At 33.2% G+C, this 26,437-nt stretch overlaps 2 protein-coding genes across 3 annotated transcripts; one reads left to right on the plus strand and one right to left on the minus strand.

The window, feature by feature from the left end:
- Positions 1-3,167: 3,167 nt before the first annotated feature.
- Positions 3,168-18,314, minus strand: LOC108227386 (ubiquitin C-terminal hydrolase 13). 2 transcript variants are annotated; one of them, XM_017402500.2, is made up of 32 exons: positions 18,143-18,314; positions 17,799-17,895; positions 17,503-17,656; positions 17,247-17,404; positions 15,449-15,714; positions 15,152-15,370; positions 14,968-15,076; positions 14,768-14,883; positions 13,635-13,733; positions 12,453-12,562; positions 12,149-12,223; positions 11,627-11,705; positions 11,396-11,542; positions 11,232-11,312; positions 10,974-11,093; positions 10,460-10,582; positions 8,810-8,887; positions 8,619-8,707; positions 7,837-7,945; positions 7,561-7,629; positions 7,324-7,434; positions 6,364-6,419; positions 6,082-6,259; positions 5,843-5,944; positions 5,670-5,741; positions 5,487-5,552; positions 4,826-4,891; positions 4,577-4,666; positions 4,343-4,459; positions 4,115-4,189; positions 3,932-4,018; positions 3,168-3,765 (listed from the first exon to the last, which is right to left on the minus strand). In XM_017402500.2, exons 1-32 carry the CDS (start codon positions 18,170-18,172, stop codon positions 3,724-3,726), a joined length of 3,390 nt encoding a protein of 1,129 aa, XP_017257989.1. In that variant the 5' UTR covers positions 18,173-18,314; the 3' UTR covers positions 3,168-3,723. The 2 variants fall into 2 exon arrangements, with proteins under 2 accessions (XP_017257989.1, XP_017257988.1); XM_017402499.2 differs by having other exon boundaries at positions 5,828-5,944.
- A 5,240-nt stretch (positions 18,315-23,554) lies between these two features.
- Positions 23,555-25,634, plus strand: LOC108226849 (uncharacterized). Its single transcript, XM_017401840.2, has 3 exons — positions 23,555-23,908; positions 24,650-24,875; positions 25,357-25,634. The coding sequence occupies exons 1-3, from the start codon at positions 23,623-23,625 to the stop codon at positions 25,463-25,465; spliced, it is 621 nt and encodes a 206-aa protein (XP_017257329.1). The 5' UTR covers positions 23,555-23,622; the 3' UTR covers positions 25,466-25,634.
- Positions 25,635-26,437: the final 803 nt, after the last annotated feature.

A 26,437-nucleotide genomic window follows, 5' to 3' on the forward strand; every position in this document is an offset into this window, starting at 1 on the left:
GAGAGAGAAAGGGTGATTATGCTTCCTGGATCAGAACCTGTCGTTTAAGTGCGGTTTACCTTGGTTCACGTAATTTGCAGGCTATTACGTGAACTCGTGAGTTTACCCGGTGCGCACTCGACGTGTAGCGGTTGCCGGTAGGGGTAAAGATGAGGTGGGGAAAATGAAGAACTCACCCCAACCCGCCCCGAATGGGGCAGATTCGCCCGTTAATATGGGGAATGGGGTAGTGACAGAGAATAATTTTTTGTCCCGCCAAAATATGGGGCAAGTATGGTATTTGTTAGGGTTAAAAATGGGGCGGGTTCGGGGCTGGGACTTCATTTCCCAACCCCACCCCATATATATTTTTCCTGCCCCATCCCCGCCCCATTCCCCGCGGGTATTTATTTTTAATCCACATTCCTGCCCCACCGGAGATTTAATATAATTTCGCCCCGCCCCGCTGCTATAATATTACACTTTAAATAATTACTTCAAAATTTAGTCATTTTTTCTTCGAAATTTAATAAAAATATACGAGACATCTATATTAAAAGCAAAAAACTAAATATAACAAAAATCAAAGAGACATGTTATACATTGAAAAATTATAGTTTTGTGTATTATAAAATAATAATATTAAATATAATAAATATATTATAGTAAATATAATTATTTATTTATGCGGGGCGGGGCGGGGAATCTCCGCGAGGATTCAATAAATACCATACTTGCCCCATATTTGCCTGGGCAGAAAATCATTCTCCGTCACTACTCCATTCCCCATATTAGCGGGGCGGATCTGACCCATACGGGGCGGGTTGGACCGGGTTCCCCATTTTCCCCGCCCCATTTTTAACCCTACTATTTGTTAAATCCGCGGGGATGCCCCACCCCGCCCCACATATATTTAATATAAATAAATAATTATATTTAATATAATATATTTATTATATTTAATATTATTATTTTATAATACACAAATTTATAACTTTACCATGTATAACATGTCTCTTTTTCTTATATTGTATTTATGACTCTTTAAATTTCACTTGTAATTATTAAAACAAATGTGCTTATTATAAAAAGATTGTGTAATTCTATTGTTATTCTAATTTGATATGCATGCATTATTTAGTTTTTTGCTTTTGATATACATGTCTCGTATATTTTTATTAAATTCTGAAGAAAAAATTAATAAATTTTTAAGTAATTATTTAAAATGTAATATTATAGCATCCCTAGTGGGGCGGGGATGGGGATTAAAAATGAATCCCTCCGGGGAATGGGCGGGAACGGGGTAGGAAAAATATATATGAGGTGGGGCTATGAAATGAAGTCCCCGAACCTGCCCCATTTTTAACCCTAGCCGCGGGTTTCTACGTAAAAAAAACTAATTAAAAAATATATAGTGGAAGTGATAATTCACGATACCGTTATATGGAAATAAGAATTATTTGGTGAGATGGGCTAGTACACCATTATCTCTAATTAACAAAAAGTATTATACTCTCTCTGTCCCATAATAAACGTCCTAATGTTTTTCGAGTTTTTTCACGCATTTTCAAACTTATAAAAAACATATTTTTAGATATTATTTTTTCGTGTTTTTTGTTTTGTATAAAAATAAGAAGTTCAAATTTTAATACAAAACAAAAAATAAAAACTGGAAAAAGATTAGGACGTTTATTACGAGACGGAGGGAGTATAATGCATTAATAATAGAGTTATTACATTATCTCTTTCATACTGATTTTACTATTTATTTAGGATAAAATGAAACCCAAATGTTAGAAATCTAATCTTTAAGCAAATTTTTTCATCCAAACCTCATTCATGAACCGTTTTCTTGTAATATTAAATATATGCCCTTAATTTTTAGATTAGTCATTAGTGTGAAAATATAGTTGTTTACAGGAATTAAACCAATGTCATCTCTCAAATAAAATTCAACACCGAAACCCACTAAGCTAAATTCAATATACATTAATAATTTTTTCATTATATTCTTTTTTGTGCTAATCTCACTTCATTACTCAACTCACAAAATATTTAAATGATGATATGTGGTTTTTTTATAATTAAATGTTAGTCTAAAGATGCATGATGAAGTTTTATGTAAAATGAGGAAATTTTTATTTAGAGAGAGAGTATTTTAGGTTGACATTTACATATTAAGAAAAAATTAAAAAAATATTTAATACAGTGTAGAAATTCAGGGAGAGTGAAATGGATGGCCGAGAATCAAGAGAAACAATGGACTTTGGAAAATTTTGAAAGAATATAAAAAAAAGCTTTAAAATTTAGAGTTAAATTCCATGTAGTCCACATATTTACTTTAATACCGTAGACCACGTATGTTCTGCAACTATAGAATGGCATAAAAACATTGCAAAATGTATGAAACTTGTTATTTTGTGAAATACATTCTATAAATATCACTATTTCATGAAAAATATTGAGACAAGTAGAACACATATGTTCTATAATATGTAAATATGTTCTGCAAACTTAACATGTTTTGCCGAATAATGTGTTTTTCACTATTTAACTTGTAGAATGTTTAGGATTGTGAAAATTTTTAACAAAATAATGATGTTTATAGAACATGGTTTGCAAAATAACACATTTTGCAACGTTTTTATGTCATTCTATAATTGCAGAACATACGTGATCTACGGTACTACAATAAATATGTGGACTACATGGAACTTTGTTCTTCAAATTTATTATGACAAAGATTCGGAAGAAAAATGAGCATCGTGGAGGATGAACCATTCCTATTGGGGGGTTGGAGCTAGTGTTTAGGTTGTTAAGAATGGAAAGGATTAATGAATGAAAGTTTTAAACAATACCCATTTTATAGTTCAAAGTCATTCCATTCCCTCCATAGTTGAGCTATTCCAGTCCATCCAATTTCATTCATCCCAAATCCCAACCAAAAACAACAATTAATGACGCAATCTCAATTACAAAGCAGCATGCTGCTATCCTAGATCTTATTAACAATTCAACATCGAAATAATCCCAGAGCTCATCCGGAGAATCATGTTTCTCCATTTCATAGCTCACATCAATGACAACTTTTAGACAAATATTCATTAAGGAAGCTCACAACACTAACTCAATGCCAGTGCTGAAATGGAGTCATCGGAAAGATTTAAAAACACCAAACAGCAGGGGAATGACGATGAAAGCTAAACACATTTACAGTAATTATGATTACAAGCTTACCATCTTTTTACACATACTAATGAGCTCAGCATGTACAGTTCAGCCAACCATAAGTGATGAGGCTTTCAGATGTCACATAAGAGGGCAAGGGAAAAAAAAAAAAAGCAACCAACTATACCAAGTTTACACCCTCTCAATCAAAATCTTTTATGTACTGGCTAAACTACACAGGAAGCACATTTCAAAGGCCCCAACTCCAACTCCCAGACTAAACATATTACCCATATATTAGGGAAAAGACAAGGAAGGAAGAGAGCCTGAAAGGCTCTGTAACAAGAAAGCAGGATCTATCAGAATGAAACTCTCCCGCCCAACCCAAGTCATCAAGATAATTGCCTAAAAGGGTAACCATCACCAATATCTATATAGGAAAAATCAAAGTACAACACTTATGTCAAGTTCTCCAACCTCATGAACTAATATCTTCCTAACTCTTTTTTTAAACAGAGCCCGAGACTCCTGTAGCTGAGTTAAACGCAAATGCTCTCTTGGTGTTGATATCTGAATCTAATTGTATATCTTGATCGCCTTCTCATATGTATGACGATTCTGCAGGAAGATTCAAAATATACAAGTAAGCTTTTTACAATCCCTGACCAACAACAAATTAATTACTGTGTTCTAACTGTAGTCTGCATATACAGAAACATGACTATCCATTTTGGTAGTGTTATAATATATCTTTACACATAAGCTGGACAAAGTGATAGTTCACCTGATTTGCAGTAAAAGGCCTTTTTGGAGTATTATCAGAATGCTCCAGCCCCAGGTATTGCTCCCAAGCACCGTACACATCCTTTTTCTATCGAGTCCAATTTTTATGCATTAAGCGAAGGTATAAATAGAAAGATATTGTTTGAGTGGATTAAATTCTTCTGAATAAAGAAAAAACATGCACCTGGAAACGGCTAGATACAATGTCTGAGTCTAGCAGATACTCTGGCCTACCCAAAGATAAGAACGCAAATCTCCACTGTTTACCAGGAGTAAGTTCCCGAAACAAAACATAAAAATCAACATTAGATGATTCAACACAATGTGTGAGACACAGTAACAAACATACAAAGAACAGGGATCCAATATCAACAGTTAATTTCAATGGTTAAATAAAACAAAAAGATCATACCTTCGAGAACTCCTCGTCTGAAATTTGCAATTTCTTTTGAACCCGCACCTTGACTTCTGACAAAGTTTCACCTTCATGGATGACCAAGAAAAATGGCTCCCCAAAGTTTTGAATTTGCTGTAAAAGAAAACATCAGTACTTGAATATTGTTCTCTTGGTTCTAATTGGCCCAAATTTTTTTACACAAATATGTCATTACAGGATGAAGATATCATCTGATATAGGCAACCTTACCATTTGGTTCTGGGCTGCAGTATCTTTAGTGAAGTGATAAACATGAATTAAACGATCATGTGGTCCAATGTTTTTCTCTTCTTCTGGAATCTGAGTCAACAAAATTTCGTAAACAAAAACTATTAAACACGTAGCATAACATGGTCAATGGCTCTAAACTTTGAAGGGGCCAAATTTTATGAACTACATCAATGAACCATAAAAGCACTTTGATTATATGATAATTTATGAAGGAAGAAAGGTACTTGCCTCTTCTGCTCGCAATGTCCAGTACTGATCATTGATATTTTCAATTTTCTCATTTAGAGGAAAGATCTGAGGTAAAGATTAGGAAAAACAATTACAGTACTGACAATATAGCAGCTACCATGAAATAATATCATTTGAGTATTTGACAAATTGCAGAAATATGTGTAAGCAACGTGCCAGACATGCCAAGGACCACGGATCCATGGATCCTGCAGCACATAATTCAACTCATGCATCTATCCAAGTCTCCGCTAGGTATCTATCTCTCAACTTTTTATTACCACCGACAGAGGCGTGAATCCTATTATTTTTTTATAGTTCATTGTATATGATAGTATTATTATTCAAGAACTAAGAATTTTCAAAGAGAACAAAGTTTGGCTCTTTTGAACCGAAAATTCTGGCTGCTCCACTAGGCTGGGGGCAGGTGTATCAACCAAAGAAACTTGCTGTAAACTTAAATGATGGTAATAGAAAGTCTGCTGCTATTCAATGGTAAATAATTTAGAGAACATAACAATAGCTTAAAATTCCATGGCCGTGTGCAGGGTTTTTAAGCATCATATACGTTTTCGTAAAACATTGTAAAATTCATATTTTCTCGAAATATTTGAAATGTTTGCAACACCAATTCTTTCAAATTCCATTCATAGAATTATACCTTGTAGATCTTGTGGTAGAACACCTCAAGTAGTCTGAGTTCTGCACTGGGATGAGACAGCTCCGCCTGTAACAGGAAGCAAATATAACATGTAAGTAAAAGGAAAAGTGGCACAGACGTGTGCTATGTAGGTAACAATCAGACTCGTTTTAATCTCTTCATCTTAGCATTGCAAATATGTACCCTAGTCTTGATTTCGTTCAGCACATCTTCAACTGTGCTCTGTTTAGGCAGTCGAATGTTGTGGATATCAGGCTGCAACACACAGTAGATACACATGAATATCATAACAAATTTGATGCAAGTGAAGAGTGATAATAACTGGAAAAAAGTAAGTAAACCTGTTTAAGGCACACCTCATTCTCAGATGCACGATAAAAAGCAACTTTAAGAGTCTTTAGACACTGTAGCTCTGGCAAAGGAATATCCAGCACTTCATAATACAAAATATCAGATATCTGCATAGAAAACACGAGTACCAAACAATCTCAGAGATTTACTCAGCTAGTTCTCTCTATATAACAGATAATATTGAACATAGAAATACAACATATATTCAAAATCATGGATTCAGTGAGGCTGGTTCACAAATTACCTGATTGTAGTGAACCAGCATGTCTAATAAATGCTCTGCTGCTCGATATTTAATAGGATGGGGTTTAGGTTGCTGAGAGTAGCAGTTGTGAGGAGTGAGCCTGATTTTCGAAGGATCCTCAACACCAAGTTTTTGTGCCACTCTTTCAACCACATCATCATAAGTATGCAACTTGGACCTTGAAATTAACAAAGGCAGAAAACATTTTACTAAGCAATAGCAGTAAATTGAGATTTCTAATAGGACATGCTGTGTACAGATTGCTGGTATCAAAGTACCCACAATTCTAAAGAGAAATCATCCTCCTTAGGTCTCTCGAGAGATCGAATATGAACAATCTGAAAAGATTAAGCAGCATCAGGTGAGAAAAAACTAGCAAACATATGAGACCGCTAACAAATTTATAAACAATCTATCTACCCACGGAATCTATCAAATCAAAGGTAAAAAAGAAGAAATGTTTATATTCTCGATACAGCTCTCCGCACGCTTTTGTGAAATGTGTGTACGTAAAACGTGTATATATCTTTCAATTATGGTTGATACTCGATTGAAACAATCAGAACACACTTTCTTTGCCTAGGTTTTTAGTTGAAGGCATGCTTTGAACTCACATTTGATGGAAAAAAGTCACAACATTGAGATTTCTGCATTCATTTTTAGAAAGGGCCGATCATAGATAAGTATAGCTGAGTCAATATTCAAGGCAAATCCTGCTCCCAAGTTTTTCTTTTGTAAAGAATGGGAGGGGAGGGAGTAAGAGAAGGTAAATGATCTTTACTTCTCCAAATGTGGGATGAAAGGGATGTAAATTTGGTGAGCATTTATTTATGGTATTTGTTTAGGAAATCATATCTACAATGGATACTAAAACTTTTTTGACCACACAAACTCAATTAATAGTCTATCAAAATTTCCTAGGACTAACAGTACAATTTTGACTGCTATTTGGGAACCGCAAATGCATATGTTCTTTTTCCTCTATGTGTTCAGAAAGAGTATTGGTTCCTCGCGTTTGGAAGCTATAACATCTACTTGTTTGGATGTTTCTATAGCTTGTAGATCATTTATCAAACAAAAGGAGAAAAATAACCTAATCTGTAAATTCACTAGTGTTGCTCCTTTATGCGATTAAATCATTAGATCTATAACGAAAACACGGGAAACAATTAAATAATTAGAATACGTCTGCAGCCAGATTAAAAGGGAAGGACGCCTCAACTAAAATTGTGTATAATCTACCTGTCGATTCTTCACATATTCCAGAAAAGAAGGAACATCAGGGTATCTGTATTCTTCTTCACTCTGAAGATTAGCGATCTTCTGAAAGCAAATAATATCTCCATCTTCAATCTGCACATTCACTTTAATTTAAATAAATATAGCAAACATAAAAAAAATTAAAAGAACAATTTTAATTATAATCATTATGTTGAAAGCCTGTCTTCAGAAGCACAAACTACAATAAATGACAGATACCTGGCTCATTCGAAATGAAGCTCTCATGTCAAGGCGGTCACACATAACACAAGGTTCGAATTTAACTTCCTGAAACCGAATACATGATATATATATATTAATGATTAATATAACATAAATGTGGCACAAGCAAAATAACTGGCCAGTCTAACCAAGACCATAGGCAACATCAAGAGAAAACATGAATTTTAAAGCTAGTTGATTCACAATGAGACCCTAAATTCCCTCAATATGCACTCAATATGCTTTTGACCGAAAAATGGATGAAAAACAAACCTCGTATAGTTCAATTTCTTCATCGGGATCAAAACCTGCTAATTCATTCAATCGTTTCAGGATTTCAACTGGCTTCCCTGTACTCTTCACATAAAGCCGACCAACATATCTGAGTAAACAAAATAGACCAATAAACATGTCACCATTCTTCATAAATCACTCTTCATACGTAGACAATAATTTCTCCTCTCACTCTTCATACGTCATGTGCCATTAAAATTTCATAGCCACGATGGATTTAAATAATTAAATTATAACACATCAATCACTAACAAAATTATCTTACATTTAGTCAAAAGCTACAAAGCAGTAAAATTCAGTTTTCAAATAAATTGAAATGTTCCACAAAAAAACATCAGAATGCTACCAAGTACTCTTCACCCTTGGACTAGAAAAAATCCCCACACCATTCCACAGCTTGACAACACCAACCAAGTATGGAATCATTTCACAAATAACAACACTTATTGACCAATTATACAATTCTAGTACCACATATGTCCACATAAATATTAAATATAATTGTAATATGCACTGCGACAATACTGTAAATGAACCTGTTACGCAGACATATATGCATGTTCATACTTTATTCAGCAAACTCATAAGATTTTTTTTTATTTAAAAAAGGAAGCACGTATCTTTGGAGTAAAAATACAAAGAGCATGTTACCGGAAGTGGACCCCACACATGATGAAAGAAATAATTTGGAGATAAAGAGGAAAACGGTATATATTTATGTAGTTATCTGTTAGGGCTTCATCAAAGGACATTTTAGTTACCTAAGCTCTTCTCTCTTAGGATCATAAAGCTTGAAGAACAGAAGTATATCATCCTTAGTCTTGTCAGGTGGTGGTAGAGGGCACAGGTCCTGCAAAATTTATGAGTGTAATAACAAGCCAAGAAAAGCCAAGGATATATAACAAAATCCAATATTAGTAAGATGGTTCTGCTGTTTGATATGACAACATACCTGTCCTCGTTCGACTTCCAAAAACAACTTCAGCTCTGCATTGTGCAACTTATTAGATTGTTCCCTCAACTGTCCAACCTGGCATTTGGTCAAGTCATTAGGAACAAGGCCATATGATTGCTGATCATAAGATCTAAATGAAGTTTATTCGATATGTCAATTAATAAAACACATGAGGGGAGCGGGCGGATTGAACACATGAGGGCCTTACTGACTTTTTGGATTAATAGGCACTTTCCAGATTTGATCACTAATTATTTATATTAATACTGCAAGACAAACCTTAAACTAATAAGGTTTATGTAATTATTACTTGGTTGCTTGGTACCAATTGAAAAAATACGTTTTACCAAATCCAAATTAGATATACACAATGTTTTGTGTCTATATCACGCGCTAAACAACACAAGGATCATAAGATGATGAAATGCGATATTTTTATACAACTTTACAATTATTTTGATGGAGAATGGACATATAGACATGCTACTGATATATAAATTGGTTCAAAAATACCCAAACACTCATTACAACTTCCTACTATAAAAAAACCCAAGTCAGCACACCCAACATGCGATTAAGCATAAAAATATAAGGAAGAAACAAGAATAAAGCATTCCCTTGAACACCAAATTTATGTGGCAAAAATGTACTCAAATCATATAGAGTATTTAAGAAATCAATATTTAGTTATATGATTAAATCACCTTCTACCCAATGTACACCACAACAGACTATAGGAAAAAAAATTAAGTCCATATCGCTGCGGAGGAACAGGAAATTAAGACAAGCCTGTTTACTTCTCAACCAAGTAGGCCAGCACTCTTTCTTATAACATCATTCCTACCCTCCAACATAAAAAGCTTACTCGAAGTAAAGTAAAATGACAGTACAAAACTATTTAAAAATAAACAAGTATTTTCAAATTAACTGCAGGTTGTCAGGCATTCTATTTTTCCATTTTTTTACTTTTCAAAAATTTAATCAGATACTCCATATATTAATAGGAAGAAGAAAATTTTTACACACCAAACCACAAAACGATCAACAAAGTAACCAGCCAGCAGTAGGGTCATGCTATTTATTTCACTTTATGCAACCCCCTACCCAAATTTTAAATGTCATTCTGCCATCCATTGACTATAACAATGACATGTAAAGTAAGTGTACAATCATTAAAGAGGCTTATGTACTTTAAGTAACACACAAATACATGATCATGCACATAAATCTGAATATAACTTCAAAACTCGAGATGCAACATATGCTTACAAAGTGCATTTGGATCGCTCCAGCAAATGAACCACAATTACCAAACAAAATCATTGACATTGTGTTAGAAGCTGGATATCTAAGACAATATGACTGTCAACACGTTTAAGCTAACACTTTTTAATCTAACAGTACCTTTACTTCCCAAAATAATTGAAAGCACGCACAGCAATTCAATATTATATTCTATCATGCCACAAGTATTTTCACAGTAAGAACAAACACCAAGAGAAGTATAGATAGCAGGCATATCATATGTCTTATATAACAACTTAAAAACTGTGCCAAATGCAACATAGTTGAGACAAATATGTCAATCAAACGAACACTACATGGACGTGTAGCAAATAAATACAAGAAACAGTTGTGGTATTTTACCGACTGCAATTCCTCCTGAGGTGTCAAAGGTCGATTTGGGCGGTATGTGTGATTTTGCCTCTTTGCCCAGTACCAGAAACGTTGACACTGAACTGGTATACCAAATTCTTTGGCAACCTCTTCCTGCAAGTAAAATTAATTTTTAGTTTTGTACAACTACGGTATTAGCCTGTTCGGTGAGGACATTAGTAAAAAGAAGGAATATGCTAGTATGTAGGAAATGTGAATAGTGCAAACAAGGTTAAAAGGACTAAAGATCAAATAGATTTTTCTTGCAAAAAGTAGATGGAGACTAAAGAGGTAGGATTCGAGGATAGAGAAATCAAATGGAAGAAACTGGAGCATTCTTGCTGCAATATAAAGTGAATTATTCCACAAGTTGGCACCAAATTGCTGCCTCTTAACATCAAAATATTAAAATGTTACAGACTATCCAAATAGGCATATGAATCAATTAGTTAATACATTGCACAATGGATAACACATAAATGCAGAACATAAAGGTAGATATTACCTTAAATTGGACAAAAGACATCTGCTTTTGAATACGAAAATTATGAACCCTGTCATGATCAACAAGATCAAAATAGATATCCTTGCCGATCTGCTCCCTCAAATCATCATCATGAGCAACCTAAACGATTCAAATAAATAATTCAACAATGAGTTCAACAAAAAGCTTAAAGAGAAGCCATGAAAACACAATTTATGAATTTTGTGACATTCCTTCACAAAACCGCAATGATAAATTATTGAGATATAGAATCACCACCTTGATAATAGTATAAAGATGTGCTTGTGCTTTATATTTTCTTTTATCCTCCTTTTCTTCTCTTTCTTTTTTCAGCCTTATCTGCAATTACAAAAAGCATTTTATTATCAAAAGAAAAATTTGGAAGAGCCTATATTTTTTTAATATCTCAAAATACGCTTTACCCTGAGGTGCTCGGCGATGTCCTTCTCATCAACGTCACAAAATACCTTCTCCTTGTCACTTTCACGCACATAAACAAGCATGTATGCGTTCGAATACTTTGTAAACTTAAATGGAGCATTATTGTAACCGGGACTGGTCGGAGGCAACTGTTTGACAATGCAGGCAAGTAGATGAGATATGACCAGGACACAATAGAAAATATACGAGAACATAAAGATATACAACTATACCTCTTCCTCGCCACCATATTGCTCCTCTAAGGCTTTCTTCATATCCTCTTTCGTGACACGCTCATCTTCAAATTTGTACCTAAAGAAGAGATAAATCAAAGTAACCAGGATAATGCCAGGCCAGAATATAGCATTTGTGCATATTTATATCATGAACTACAAAGGCACATATGCAAGAGTAGCAATTGTAACGATTGCAGAGTTATCTAATGTTTAGGAGAGGAAAGGAAGAGTAAAGTAGAAAGAAGGCAAAAGGTAATATCATCAAAGAAGTCTAATGCCACATGAACTGGACTCTGCTACACATTTAGCCGAATAATTGGAAAAAGATAATCGGCACTCAACATTTGTGCTAATTGATCCATGAATTGATATTGGCCAAAATTACCCTTACAACTCTGCCTAACAGCTTGGAGCAACAAACAATGAATTAATGTTGTGCCAATTATTCTTAAATTCATTATATAAACAATGCCCACAGTTAACAATCTTGAAAAAGTGAGGAATAGTCTGATAGCTTACCATTGTTCAGAGAGGGTTGGTCTGATAAATGCATAATAGTGCCCTCCATGCACCCCACCACTATGGACCAAAACACTGTTGTAAGGGAAATTGATACCGGGTGTTAGTACATAAAAGTCAAATAACATGAAAAGAGAGAATGAAACCAATCTCCATAAGAGCTGCACAATATTTTAGTGATATGAACTGGGAGAATATAATAGGTAATGTAAAATATTGTATATAAAGGCCAATATGCTCGATAGATTAGCTGATAACAAATCTTGTTCAAAGTTGTGAAACTAATTGGTAAAAACTGCAATACCTATGAAGAGTGTAAAGATTGCGAACACTTCTATCTGCATCGGGTGACAAATATTTACCATTTTCCCGATCTAGATCAAGTTCCAACGGGAATTCATATCTGTCATTAATCTGCACAAGGTATGACCCACTAAGTAAGAAGAGGAAAAGTGATAGATCAGTGATAGATCAGATTTCCACTCCCCACCCCACCTACATTTCTTTAAAAAAAATTACCAGAAATATATCCCACTTTTGAAAATATAATAAGTATACAGTACCCTACTATGGTAACAAACCTTTAAAGTGGAAACATATTCTTGTAATCTATAAATATTAGAATATTAAATGCACCATCCTGTATACATGAGCCCTTTCAGGGAAAAAAAAAATTATTCAGGAGATGCCATTTTTTTGTACATGGCCCATTTTGGAGAACTTCGGTATTCAAATTATTTTCATGCTCGAAATATATGTGTGTGTGTGTGTGTGTGTGTGTCCACTTACGGGGAAAGACCTTAATTGTCAAGATTTTCTTCGATCTTTTATATACCTTAATGATGATACACCATGTATTACAAACATAAACCTTGGAATTAGGATTGGAGGCCTGACTGTTAATAGGGCAAAAGTCAAATACAATTGCTTCTTCCTAATTATTTTCTACTAATCACACCAATACAGAGATAATGCTTATTGATTCAAAAATCAAAGGTATATTAAGGTGCCCAACCAAGTGATGCCAGAAAAGTTTAAAGTTAACTAAAAGGTCAACTGAAACAACGATTCCCTAGTTTCCTAAATTTGCTGCTTAGAAATACAAGTCAAAGGTATATATTCTGTTATACAAAGAAAAAGGACTTTCTAGGATTCAAAAAAAATAACACACTTCTCATTTCCTTTCCTAACATTTTCACAGCAGAATATTTTAACCAAATAATTGAGCTCAAGATTAGGATACATCTCTCGACTCTATAGCCTTTTTAAATATCAAATCTTTACCTATCGTATTAGTTCTCTCTCTTTCTTTGCAGCTAATTGTAGTCTCAGAGCTATATCCTCAGAGACCTTCAGCAATTAGGTGCAAATTTGTGTAATATTATAAACATACATAAAACTTAATAAGGTTTCACACTAAAATCCACGATCAGTAATTAAAAGGTTAACAGAATGCAAAGCAAAGCATAAACATATTTGATACTACCTTAACCATAGTATCTCGCATAAAATCATATTCAAACCGCTTTAACTGCAATTGAAGAACCGGAGGAAAGTCGATGAATAAAACGCCTTTCTTAGCATCCTGAAATTTACATTTCCATAAACTTCTTTAATAACAGGATAACGAGAAAGAAAAGATGTCTGTTTAATATAACATGCCATTAGACAAGAAGGAAAGATGTAAAATTGATCACATACAGACCTGCACAAGGGAGAATTTTCCAGTTTAATGTGAAAAACAATCCAAAATAAAAAAACGCTCCTCTCTAATTTAGTAAGATGTATGAATTTGATCCACATGGATCAAAGCAGAAAGGGCAATATAATTATATCATCTTTAATAATGAGGAACTGATTCTTCTTTTTTTTATAGAGCTACTACCTTTGCGCCTTGTCTACAATAGGTCCCCATTCATATGGTATCTTAACTCTCAGATCTGAGTCACGAATATGGGTCCAATCAGTATTTAAGGTTTTGAGATCGAGCAGTTGATTTTATAAAAGCAGAAGGAAGAATATGATAATTAATGAAAGCTGTTTTACATTAATTTCTCACACATTAATACTAGAAAGTATCATTTGATAATCTTACCTGTTACATGAGATTAACCGAAGCAGCAAGGTAAGAGAAATACAAATCTTTGAGAAGTTATATCTTTAAAAGTGCATATATTACTTTAGAGGACCTCAACAGTCAGAGAACAGCTATGTTACCCGGACTCTTCTTTTTGTCTCACGTACACGTGTCCGACACTCAACACTCGGACATGGGTATGGATACTCCGGCACTTATTTTTAAGCCAAAAACATGTAAAATTTTCAAATTATTGCTGCCGAGTCCGACACTCCGACATGTATCCATGTTGGACACTTTTAGCCGAGTTTGGGTAACGTCGGAAAACAGATAATGTAACATCTTGACCATAAAAAAATAATTTAACATTTAAGCACACAACACTATATCTATATGGATTACTGAATTGTAAATTTATCTCTCAATAATAATACAAAGATTATGATCAATTTTTTGATTTTTTCGAAAATCAGCTAAGTTAAGTGCAAAGTTGATGCAGAAACACAGTGCAAAAAGTCAGGTTCTTGCATCAAATCGCTAACCTGTAAACCATGTTCTTCAGCATGATACTTGTTATCGCCCTCAAGACGTTCAACCTCCACATATTTGTCAAAAGAAGCATATATATCCGCACATCCCTTCACATCAAGTTGTAGATCTGTGAAAAGTGCAAAATGTTACAACAGAACAAATATATTGCAAAAATAAGTCAAGAACAATAACTTCATGCCAGTAGTAATACCATAAAAAGATTCTTTCCTGGTGGACTTAAAGTTCACGTTAATGCACTCGATATAATTCATGTGGTGCCCTTCGAAAAGTTTCTGTATTGTCCCTTCTACAACCGTTCCCTGGACCAAAATAATAGTAATCAGAGTTTGAGAACAAGATATGATAATTAGTGTTTGAAGTGTAACAAGAAATACCTTCATTTTGTCTTCAAGCTTTTCACTCAAGACTCTATTAAGTTCTTGAACATCATGCTGCAAGAAAGAATCATATGTATCCCAACCAAAAGACTTTGTTAATTCTTTCGTAGAAACACTGGTCTCATTAAACTGAAGCTTATAAAACAAACTCTGAAGAGCCAGAGGAATGCTTCCAGAAGGCATGTCACTCTCAGTTGTTGGCATATGATAAACCGCCTGTCACAGGTATTAATAAAAGGAATTAGTTGCCAAATGGACCACTACTGTCTTAAAAACCACAGAACTATAACTGACCTTCCTGAAGTATGGTATATGGAATAAAAATTGTAGGAGCGAATTCATGTAACAAGTTGCTCCTTGATTTTTAAGGCCAACGTAACCTGTTTCCTTCTTTGAATCATACGTCCAAAAGTCTGTGACCTTACGCACAGCAACATCAGCTTCAATGATGCAAGTATCATTCAAAAGAAAACCTTTATTAGGGTCATATAGGTCGCTAAGCGGCATGAATGATGTGAAACCCCAATCACTTTCCCTGGCATGGAATTGATGCTGTGTATCTGCAAATTAACAATATTTTAAAATGAATAACAGGCTCAAAATTGGGCTGGACCATATCTCAAATGATCTGTAAAATTGTAAAAATGTATGAAATCATCTCATGTAAGTGGATGAACAATACAATCTGACTGGTTAAGCAAAGGTCAAACTACTATATCACAGGAACCTGTCTAGTTACTTGCCATAAATTCAATATCTATGCAGGTTTCTAAGGATTAATGGAGCCAAATCCAACAGAAAATTTCCAACATAGTTAATTATACAGATCAAGGTCACCTTCTCTGCCAGCAAAGCTAAAGAAACAACTTATGCGAGTACTTTCAAGCAAACGCCAATTTCTGAGCAGGTGCTGCAAGTGGCTAATCTAGTCATTGTAGCATGCTGGCCTTCTATCTGAGCTAATTATTGTAGTGTATTTACTAAAGTCGTAGCAACACACAATCTTTCATAAAAGAATTATGTTTGCTAACTTGTCTACCGAATTTTTGTCCAATCAAAGTAAATATTTCCATCGTGGAATACAGGCTAAACTGAAAACTATATTTAGTTTTTTCGCCTAAAATCACGTGAGGAAAGGAAAAAAAATGCAGGGCTGAAATAAAATCTATTGAAAAGTTATTAAACAAAAGGTTGCACGTGTTACTTAATTTTGGATTTACTTTTAGAGTGTAATAAGATTGAACGATTAGCCGCCCAGAGATGCTAAATGATTGCAATGCTAGAAAAAAAATTATGGTATAATACTGAATTTAGAAAATGTTAATACATCATCCAAACCAAGTTCGAAAATAAGAAAAGAACATCAGAAAATGAATTAGTTCAAGTCATTTATACCAATACATATGCTGAAATGACCTCCAAGCACACTAGATTTGTTCACAAAAAGTTTACAGCATGTTTAGAAACAAAAACATTCCACACAGTTCCATAAACTAAAAAATAACATTCTGACTAATATTGTGTTTTTAGACATTTTTGTAAGTTGATCAAATAAAATGTCAAATAGATTCAACTTATTGGATTGTATGGGCACTGGTAATGAGATGAAAAGATATAAAAAGGGTACCCCAGTAAGGCAAGGCTACCCTATATTAATTATAATGTCATTCATAGAGAGAATATAATCTAGGATGTAGGTGAATATAACATGATTGCGGGAAACCCTAATTCTATGAATCTCTTTCGACCCTTCTGGTCTAGAATTATACATAAATTGCAAAATCTTCATATGGGTAACAGTCATGCTAAAAAAACAAATCCCGTCTCTAAATAGACATACCCATATAGAAGTCTTCTCTACTCAATTTGTATAATTATTACACCGCTATCAAATTTCAGTCGCTACCACTGAAGAGCAGATCAAGTCACAACAAAAATCGCACCACAACAGCAAGGAACAACAAGATGACACATGTTGCCACAAATAATATAGACAGGGAAAAAAAGGTGTAAGGTTAAAGTTACAGATCATACACGACACAGAACAATAGAAGAATCCAAATGCATAAAACTGTGATAATGTTGATGTTACCCTTTTTCACCGTGAACTTTGGCTGAATTTGATTAATCACAGCCAAGCTGAACTGTGCATATCTGCTCCACCCATAAGGCAAAGATCCTGAATCTGCCACATCTAAGTACATTGACAAGTGGTCCACATTATTTCCCTTGGGAAAGATAAGTACACGCCTGCACCGCAAAAAATATTAAAAACAATAAAAGATCCCCCCGCCACATTTCAGATAAAAATAATAATCAGTTCACCAAAACACAGTTGAATTAAATACCATTTATAGCTACCAACAACAAAAGTGTCGGAATACTGTTTCTTAACATTCAGCCTTGAAAAGTTATCGACAGTCCATGTAAACCTAGAAGCCTGCGGCGGCTCCTCAACCACTTGATTCTCTGCTGCATTAGTACCTTCTGTTTGCCCTACCACTTACAACCCAAAAACAAATCCAAAATATAAAAAAAAACACTCATCAAAAACTAAAATCACATCAAATCAAGTACACAACACCACTCCAAAACAGCACCAAATTAAAACAATTCATATAAATAAAGCGAAAAAGTAGCAAACCTTCCATAGGCTGAGGACTTTCCAAAAGCTGAGGCCCTTCTAGGCTCTGAACTTCAACTAGCCCCGAACTCGGCACCAGCATCTCCTCATCATCTTGCTGTAGAAACACACACATACACACAATCACGCACATTACATACAACAACATCGAAAAAATCAGCTTCTGATCCAATAAACCCTATCTCGGGATCAAATTAAGCAATCAACGAATCGAATTCAATTCAAAACCCTAGCTAATTAAATCATCGCATTCAACATCAATTCATCAAGCATCGTAAACACACAACTGAAAATCAACACAAACACACAGAAACAACGTGGAATTGAGTGGGAGAGAGACTTACATCCAACGGCTGATGAGTCATCAGAGTCATGATTAGAGCGAGATTGACCGTACGATTGTAAATCTAGGGAAATGAGGCGGAGATATATGTGATTAGTGGTGGTGATTGTGAAGATGGGGGAAGAATGGTCACTCTGAAACTCAGTTGAAGGGGAAAATAATAAGGGGCAAGTTTTTTGAGCTTTGGTTTTATATCCCGTAAGGGATACGTGTGGGTTTTATGTCAAGTGTAGGGGTATTTTTGGAAGACAAAGTTTAGTCAGGAGCGGTAGGGCTTTCTTGTGTTCTCTCCGCTGGTTTTGAATTAAATTTTTTTAATATCCGCAGGTGTCTTACAAATTTTGTACGATAGATTATACTTTTGTAACTAGCATAAAAACCCGTGCGAGGCACGGGACTCTAGATTTTGTTGTATTTTAAATAATATTCGTGTGTTATCATATTATTTCGAGCATAACTATTACGTCATATTTTTTAACTGAATATGTAAATATGAAATGTAACATTTGCAATCTAATAGCATTGATAGTAAAAAATTATGGATCAAAAACAACATTTGAACTGATTTTTCTATATTCAATTTTGTTAGGATATAGAGGCCACTACCATATTATCAACATGTTCAAAATTATACTCAAAACTAATACTGAAACTTTTAGAATCTAAATATATTATACCTCATTAAAAAGATCTGTAATTTATTGTTGAAAATTATCAAATTATTTCATCCAATATGAAAACTTGTTCTTGATATGTGAATTACGATATTCTAAATCATGATTAGATGAAGATGTATGGTCCGCGTTGTTTTATATTTATTTCTCTTTTTTTGAGCGTACGTTTGTGTAATAGTTAAGTGATATATGATGGACATACCATCAACACATTCTTTTTTATCATATGTTGCACACACCTTGTATAAATAATAATTGAAACATATATTGTATGTAAAAGATCCTACCTTACTTTATTATAAAAGCATCCATTGAACTACTAACCTTATAATTGTACCCGAAAAATTTCGACACGTTTGATTTGACTTACCCTTTTAATTTTCATATCAATTATATAGTATTTCAATGTCTTATATTTTTTTGTTAATTTAAAATATTAGATGATTATTACTTTAATACCGCGTGTTATAATATTGTCTTGCTATAAAATTTTGTTTTTTATCATTAGTTTTCTGAGCTTGTTGATTTAGGCTTTTAATGATTTTTCATGTAATTGTTATAAACCAGATCTCAAATAGCAAAAATAGAGTAGATGTCAGTTAGGCACCATGAAGTTCATAAAAATAAGAAATATTTAGTTTAATTAGCCGTATAGTTACTTTTTTAGCTTTGTGCAAACTCATATTTTTAAATATTTTGATACTCTTATTTCTTAGGGGTGAGCAATGTAGCATATCATAAAGATCAAATCAGGTGTTCGATATTATGGCTTATGAAAAACTATTCTTGTTCTATTCCCGTTTAATCAGATATTAGTTTTCACCTTATCGCGTCGGATTATCCATTTCAGAATTAATTATATTTTATTAGTTTAATTTGTAATTGATTAATTAATTTAATTATACTTCGAATCATTTTATTTAACTTGTATGTTATACATTGATGGATGGCATATTAAAATTATAGTTTTAAGACTTTAACATATATATATAACTTATTTCTCTGTGTTATTTTATTTTAAGCAAGTAAAATTTATAACTCAACTCTTTTTAGTAGGTCTCGTAAACGCGTTTTATTATTATTTGGTTAACTTTTGATTAACAATATAGAAATTCCCTAAATTCACCTTTGTATCACAAGTTATAATATTTCAAATTCATATATCACCAAAATCACATCATTTAGACGTATTTTCTAACACCAAATTTAATGTATTTGTCACTATTCTTATATCTATAAAAAAAAAAAAATTTGAAAAGATTTGGTTACACGTCGAATTCTGGATTCATCATAAGTTTAAAATAAAAAAGTAATCCAAATAAAAATATTCTCTCAGTTATCTTATTTTATGTTCTTCAAAATATTGTAATTTTTTTATAAGTCACTTTTTATAATTAAAAGAAAAATATGACATAATCCATGTTGAAAGTCCATCAATTTTTCCTTTCAAAGATGCTCACCGAAATCTTAGTTTTTGTGCTTATTTCTCACATTCATAGCTTAAAATTTTCTAATATTGTATCAGTACTCGTCTAAAGTATTAAGTTAGATTTGAATTCGTCCAATTTTATTCAAATATGAATTATATCCATTATTTGAAGTCTGAAACATGGCTCGAGCCCAATTGTTCAAAATTTTTTTCAAATTTAAATTCATTACGTAAGTAATTAATTTATGGATATTAATCTATCATGTAAAAAACATATGAGACTTACCTGAAATAATAACTTATTTCAAATAAATAAGATATTGAAAAAAATATAAATACAACAGTTTTAATGTATGAGTTTAATGCTTTTGAACAAAAAGATTAATTGTTTGTGTAGCTCAATTGGTTTGAGAGGTGTACTTGTAATGAAGAGGTCTTGGGTTCAAGTCCCATTAATAACATTTTTTTTTATATGTATGAGAAAGAGTTAGGTTCGGAGTTAGGCTCGGGTTCGGAGCTAGGTAATTTATTTGAAAGAGTTAGGTTCGGAGTTAGGCTCGGGTTCGGAGCTAGGTAATTTATTTGCTCAGGAGGGAGAAGAGTTAGGTTCGGAGTTAGGCTCGGGTTCGGAGCTAGGTAATTTATTTGCTCAGGAGGGAGGCTTGACACGAACCTGTTGGGCTACTATATATATAATAAGTAGATAGAAGTAGATAAGTAGATATCTTGGAATATCTTATAATTTCGTAAGTATTTTGATGACAAGGTTAAATTGGGTCCCAATTGTATTACTATTTGTCAATATGGTGCGAGTCGGGTATTTAGTTGGGATTTTTAAAATTCTTTTTATAAACGATGTTTTGGTCTTTTTACCATAGATTTTGAGAAATATTAAGATTTATATTAGCATAGAATTAAATTATATTTAAATATATGATAGTATTCTAGTGTGATTATTTAAGATATATTAAGTTGTGATTGTATTAATAAATTAGTTCATTTTTAAAAGATAATGAAATTTTTAGAATTATTCGATGTATTTTATGTTTCTGGAAAAAAAATTCATAATCCATATCTAACTAATACATTGAAATTTTAAGATGCAACATATAAAAAAATATTATACGGTAAAATATCGATTGATTAATAATCAACAATAAATTATATTTGAATTATATATTTTTGGTCGTAACATAATAGCGACAATACATATTTAATCTTGATTATTTGATAATCTCGATAAATTAATAAATGTTGACAGTGGTGTCGCTAATAATTTATAGAAGTTTTAAAGCATCTCCTATATTCAAGCCACTCGAGAACAGGTTTTTAAATTGAAAAAAAGGAGTATGAGAGAAATTAGAACTCCTCCTAAAAACATTAAGAGCTTTTTTATCTCCTATCTTTTAAGAGTCGCCACATGACTCCTAACTTAAATCCTATATTAAAATATTCATCCTTGTCCATTTGAATTTTTTGTCATAATAGAGTTCAAATAAGAATAAAATATAATGTTACAAGAGAGCATGTGCTGCTAACTTTCTAGGGATTTAATATTCCACATCACATTTAGGAACCAATTGCACTATTCTACATTTTTTCTCAACTATATAAAAATTTAAAGTAACCAGATTTTGAAATCTTCAATCGTCTCTTCTATCGTGTGATACTTATAAGGTGTTAGAAACGGTTCAAATAAAATCTTGAACATTATAATAATTTTTCTCAGTTGTACGATAATTATATGGTTGTAAATATGTTAAGTAACTAGCTCGTCCGATTATCAAAATTGATTTTGGCCTAGTTACTCGAGATTATGAAGGTTTACTGATTGAATCCGAAACTTTGTTATATCCTCAGAACAGATGCGATGTTGGGCATAGAAGCTCCAAGCTCCAGTGATCATGTTGAAGGGAGTGTATCATAGAAATTGACTGCTTGATTGTGGTGTAAGCATGGAAAAGTTCAATACCAATGACGTTACATTTTGCTTTGATTATCAAAGATTGTTGATGTGTTTTGAAACAGCTTCACAAAGTTTCTTTATTTATTGTCAAATGATATGCGAATATGGTTGCTCATAATTTTCGCAAACAAATCAGCAACAAAAATCAATAATTAAATTAACAAATGAGATGGAAAGGCTCGAACCCAAGTCTTGTCTTAACTAACCAACTCATCTTAAAATGTGACAAAAAAACGCTTAGTACGCCCTAATTAGCCCGCTCATCTAAAAATGCAACAAAAACGCATGGATTTTAAAAAATGAGTATACACAACTTTACAAAATTTACCCCAATTCCCTTCGCACTCGACATAAAATTGAAACCAACTATATTTTCAAAAAAAAAATTATAATAGATTACTTTTTTTGTTTGAAACAATATAATAGATTATTATTAATCAATTAAAATATGAAAAACTTAAAATGACTTTGATAAGTATGAAATAATAATATATTCTGTTTGAGGAACAACATTTTTTCCCGTTAAATAATATGTGATAGTAACAAGTTACTCCCTCCGTCCCCGTTATTGTTTACGTCACTGTTTGCACGCATTTTGAGATTCTTATAAAGTATAGTTGCATAACTTTTTTCTAATTTTTTTTAAATGAAAGTTTAAATATCAAATTTTTATTTAGAGAAAAAAGTTAAAAAAAATATATTATAGAACTATATTTTAAATGAGTGTAGGAAAACGTGCCGAAAAGTAACACATATGACTTAATAGATGATATTTCTATTATCTGTATTTAAATTTAAATATAATTTTGATTATTTTGTAACTGTCACTTTGTGATAAGTTGTTTTTATATAAAACTCTTATTTGAAGTGAAAAGTATATGCCTATAAATGTTTTACATAAATAATTTTTTATATATAATTATGATAAGAAAAATACGTGTATTTTGTAATATATGATTTATCCATTCAGATATTCGCCACGTGTATAATCTGAAACACCAACACGTAGCAATCCGTCTTCATTTCTCAATGACACGTAGTGGCCATGCAGAACAAGTCTATCCGTATGTATCCAATTTTTTCCATTTATATCATAAAATAATGATCCGATAAGTTTGAAACTGAATCCAGTAACTATGTAAACCAAGGTTTACTTATTTCCGAATCCATATTTTCACCAAAGAATTTTCCCGTAATACCCAAACAACAAGCATATAAAAAAAACTCATAAATATAATTTTATTATAAAACATGGAACAACATACCTAATCTGGAGAAGTAAGTAGTTTGAAATTTTTTTAAATAATACTTTATTGAACAAAGTAGTCCACCCCACCATATATGTTTCATCTGCTTGTTTAACATTTATAGCCGGGCACTGCGAGAAAAACATAATTTCCAACTGCATAAGGATGGAGAGCACAACAGTTGTTGAGCCTATGGAGCTGCCACCGGAGTTGAAGAAGCCACTAGTCCTTGTGCCGGAGAGGGAACAGAAGAAGAAGCTAAAGGTGTTGGTCGCTGTGGATGACAGTGAGTTGAGCTTCTATGCTCTCCGGTGGGCTCTTGACAATCTCTTCAAAAACCCGGGCTCTGGTCAAGCTTCAACGGAGACGAGCGAGCAGGATTCTGATACGATTACAGTAGCTCATGTCATGGCACCTTACCACCACTATGTCTTTCCTGCAGCTGGACCTGGTTTTCATCTTTATCATATATACTAAACTTAATATAACTATTCATATAAAAATCTGCTCTATAATATGCACTCGAAGAACCTTGGTTTGTCATATATGATTTTGATTTAGCTTATTCATGTTACATATCTTACGGCTTGAAAAGATCTAATTAGAAATTGCATACTGATGCTGCTATTTTAGTATCTTGTCTAGCAAAAAAGGCAATATCAATATTATTTACGTATACTTAAAGATCGATAAGAAAATCTGAGGAGATCAAAACTAGCAACTTTTGTAGCTGGTGGCGGAAATAGGACGATCTGAATTCTGTTATTTTACATATTCTGATAGTTTTGTAAAACATCTTTATTTAATTATCAAATATTTATTTTTTTACATGGTGTTGATCTATAATTTACTAGAGATAAAAAAAACTGTATACTGTTTTTGTGAAGGTCTGGACTCTGGAGTATTTCAAGCACCCTCTAGTTCCGCCTAGTTGTTCTAAATAGGCTGATCACTGAATGATTGAGTATTTTAAATAAGGAATGGTAAAGTCTGGAATCTCACACACATGCTGGTGTCCCCTAATGCAATTTATCATGCAATCCTAGAGACGAACGACCTGTGATTTATAATACTTGTGACTGGTGATTAATTTCTAGCTAGTTGTAGGCTAATTGCTTTGAAGTAGGCATATGTAAAAAGTGAAGTAGTGATAATTTTCTACCATGGACTGATCAGTTTGTTCTTTGGACAGGGCCGGTGTACGCAGCAAACAATGTGGTGCAATCAGTAAGGAAGGGGCAGTCGGAAATAGCAGCAGGGATACTTGGCCGTGCTATGAAACTGTGCAAAGAGAAGAATGTAAAAGCGGAGAGTTTGCTACTTGAAGGGGACCCCAAGGACATGATTTGTCAAATTGTTCAGGAGATTCACGTTGATCTTCTTGTTTTGGGCAGTCGTGGACTTGGAATGATCAAAAGGTAATATAACATGATCACTTACTTCAAGTGAGAGTGAACTTATTTATAATCCGCAAGTCATGTGCAAAGCTGCCCGTTGAGTTTTTTCTTATAAGCTTAACTTGAACCAACAAGCTTCCAGAGGAGAGATTACATACAAGTATATATGTTCTTTATCGGATATTCGGAACTAAACGACTTTCGCACCTAATTATTAACTTTGAGGGTTTAGGAGATCACTTAACACTTCTAAATCTAATCAATCCAGGTGTGTGACATATTTTGATGCGAATAGAAAAAATAATACCATCGGATATTGCATTTTAGTTATCTTAAAATTCACTGGAGTGTTTCTGTTTGTAGTTGATTACACATTTGAATGCATCCTACATCCATCCAGACATCTTTTCATTTAGTGAGTCTCCAACCCATGCCTTCTTCAAACTTGCTACCATAACAGGCCAAAAGGGGTAACTATCATGTACTATTTTTTTTGATGCAGGGCATTTTTGGGAAGTGTGAGTGATTACTGTGTGCACCATGCAAAATGTCCGGTCCTCATCGTGAGACCGCCCAGGGAATCCACTCATCCTCAGAAGTCCGGGGAGTAGTTTACCGGCAAATCATGCATGCCCGTGATGTTTAAATATGTTTGTACTTTATAGCCGAAGGACCTTGCTACTGTTCAATGTCTGTACCAAGTATTACTATGTTTGAATTTGGAAATGTTGTGAGTTGCAACTCGTGTGTCAGTGTGTGAATAAATAAAAGGCCTCTGCTGCCTTCTTCCAGACATTTCTCTTGATAGTTGACAGCAACTTAATTGAGTAGCTGATTTCTGTTAAATGTATAAATTCTATACCTGTATGTTCGGTTTAGATTCCTGTTATTAAATTCAGATTCGTACATTTTGAATTGTTTGATGTGGACTAGAAATAACGTAGACGAGTAAGATCAACTTTAGAGTTGCTAAGATGAGCTTTACACCTAATCATATTAGAGCAAGTATAACCTAAATGAGCTCCTCAAAAAAATCCTAGCACATCCCCAAATCTCCTCACCATTTTTAGTTAAACTCTGATCATTACTTATTTAATATTTATGAATAAAAAATTCATCTCCATGCTTTTTTCTTTACCTTTTCCATCCTCTTCCTTCTTCTTCACCTCAAATTTATTACTAAAATAATAGAGAAACAAATATAGGAATTACTATTGAGGTTGATACTAAAATTACATTCCCTCACACCCCCTCTCTCTCAAAACTAGAACCACTGGTTTCTTCTCCGGTGAAAAGCCCAAATCTTTTTGTTTTCTTTCATCTACATTGATTTTCTTTCAATAAAACCCTTTTGGGGTGTTAGTGTGTCTTTTCTTTTGGAGTGTGTTTGGTTTGTGGCGAATGATTTTATAGATGTTTTTTGGATTCGAAAGCCCGGCATCAAATCCTATGTTGGATTTATGGAGTGTTTTAATGTTATTATAAAATATAATTATATAATTTATTTTAAATTTTTTAATAAAAATTTAATATTTAAATTTTTATTTAAAAAAATCTTAAAAATGAATTATAGAACTCTTAGG

Source organism: Daucus carota, chromosome 6 (assembly GCF_001625215.2).
Source record: "Daucus carota subsp. sativus chromosome 6, DH1 v3.0, whole genome shotgun sequence".
In the NCBI taxonomy this organism is placed as follows: Eukaryota; Viridiplantae; Streptophyta; class Magnoliopsida; order Apiales; family Apiaceae; genus Daucus; species Daucus carota.

What these genes read in the sequence shown, in the direction of transcription:
- LOC108227386 (XM_017402499.2), bottom strand. Translation starts at nt 18,172, where the DNA reads ATGACTCTGATGACTCATCAGCCGTTGGAT. An exon ending in CCTAAGAGAGAAGAGCTTAG is followed by an intron (nt 7,946 to 8,618) that starts GTAACTAAAATG and finishes TTGTTTACTCAG; the next exon opens with ATATGTTGGTCGGCTTTATG. An exon ending in CTTCATTTCGAATGAGCCAG is followed by an intron (nt 7,435 to 7,560) that starts GTATCTGTCATT and finishes GTGAATGTGCAG; the next exon opens with ATTGAAGATGGAGATATTAT.
- LOC108226849 (XM_017401840.2), top strand. Translation starts at nt 23,623, where the DNA reads ATGGAGAGCACAACAGTTGTTGAGCCTATGGAGCTGCCACCGGAGTTG. An exon ending in CTTTCCTGCAGCTGGACCTG is followed by an intron (nt 23,909 to 24,649) that starts GTTTTCATCTTT and finishes TTCTTTGGACAG; the next exon opens with GGCCGGTGTACGCAGCAAAC. An exon ending in GGACTTGGAATGATCAAAAG is followed by an intron (nt 24,876 to 25,356) that starts GTAATATAACAT and finishes TTTTTGATGCAG; the next exon opens with GGCATTTTTGGGAAGTGTGA.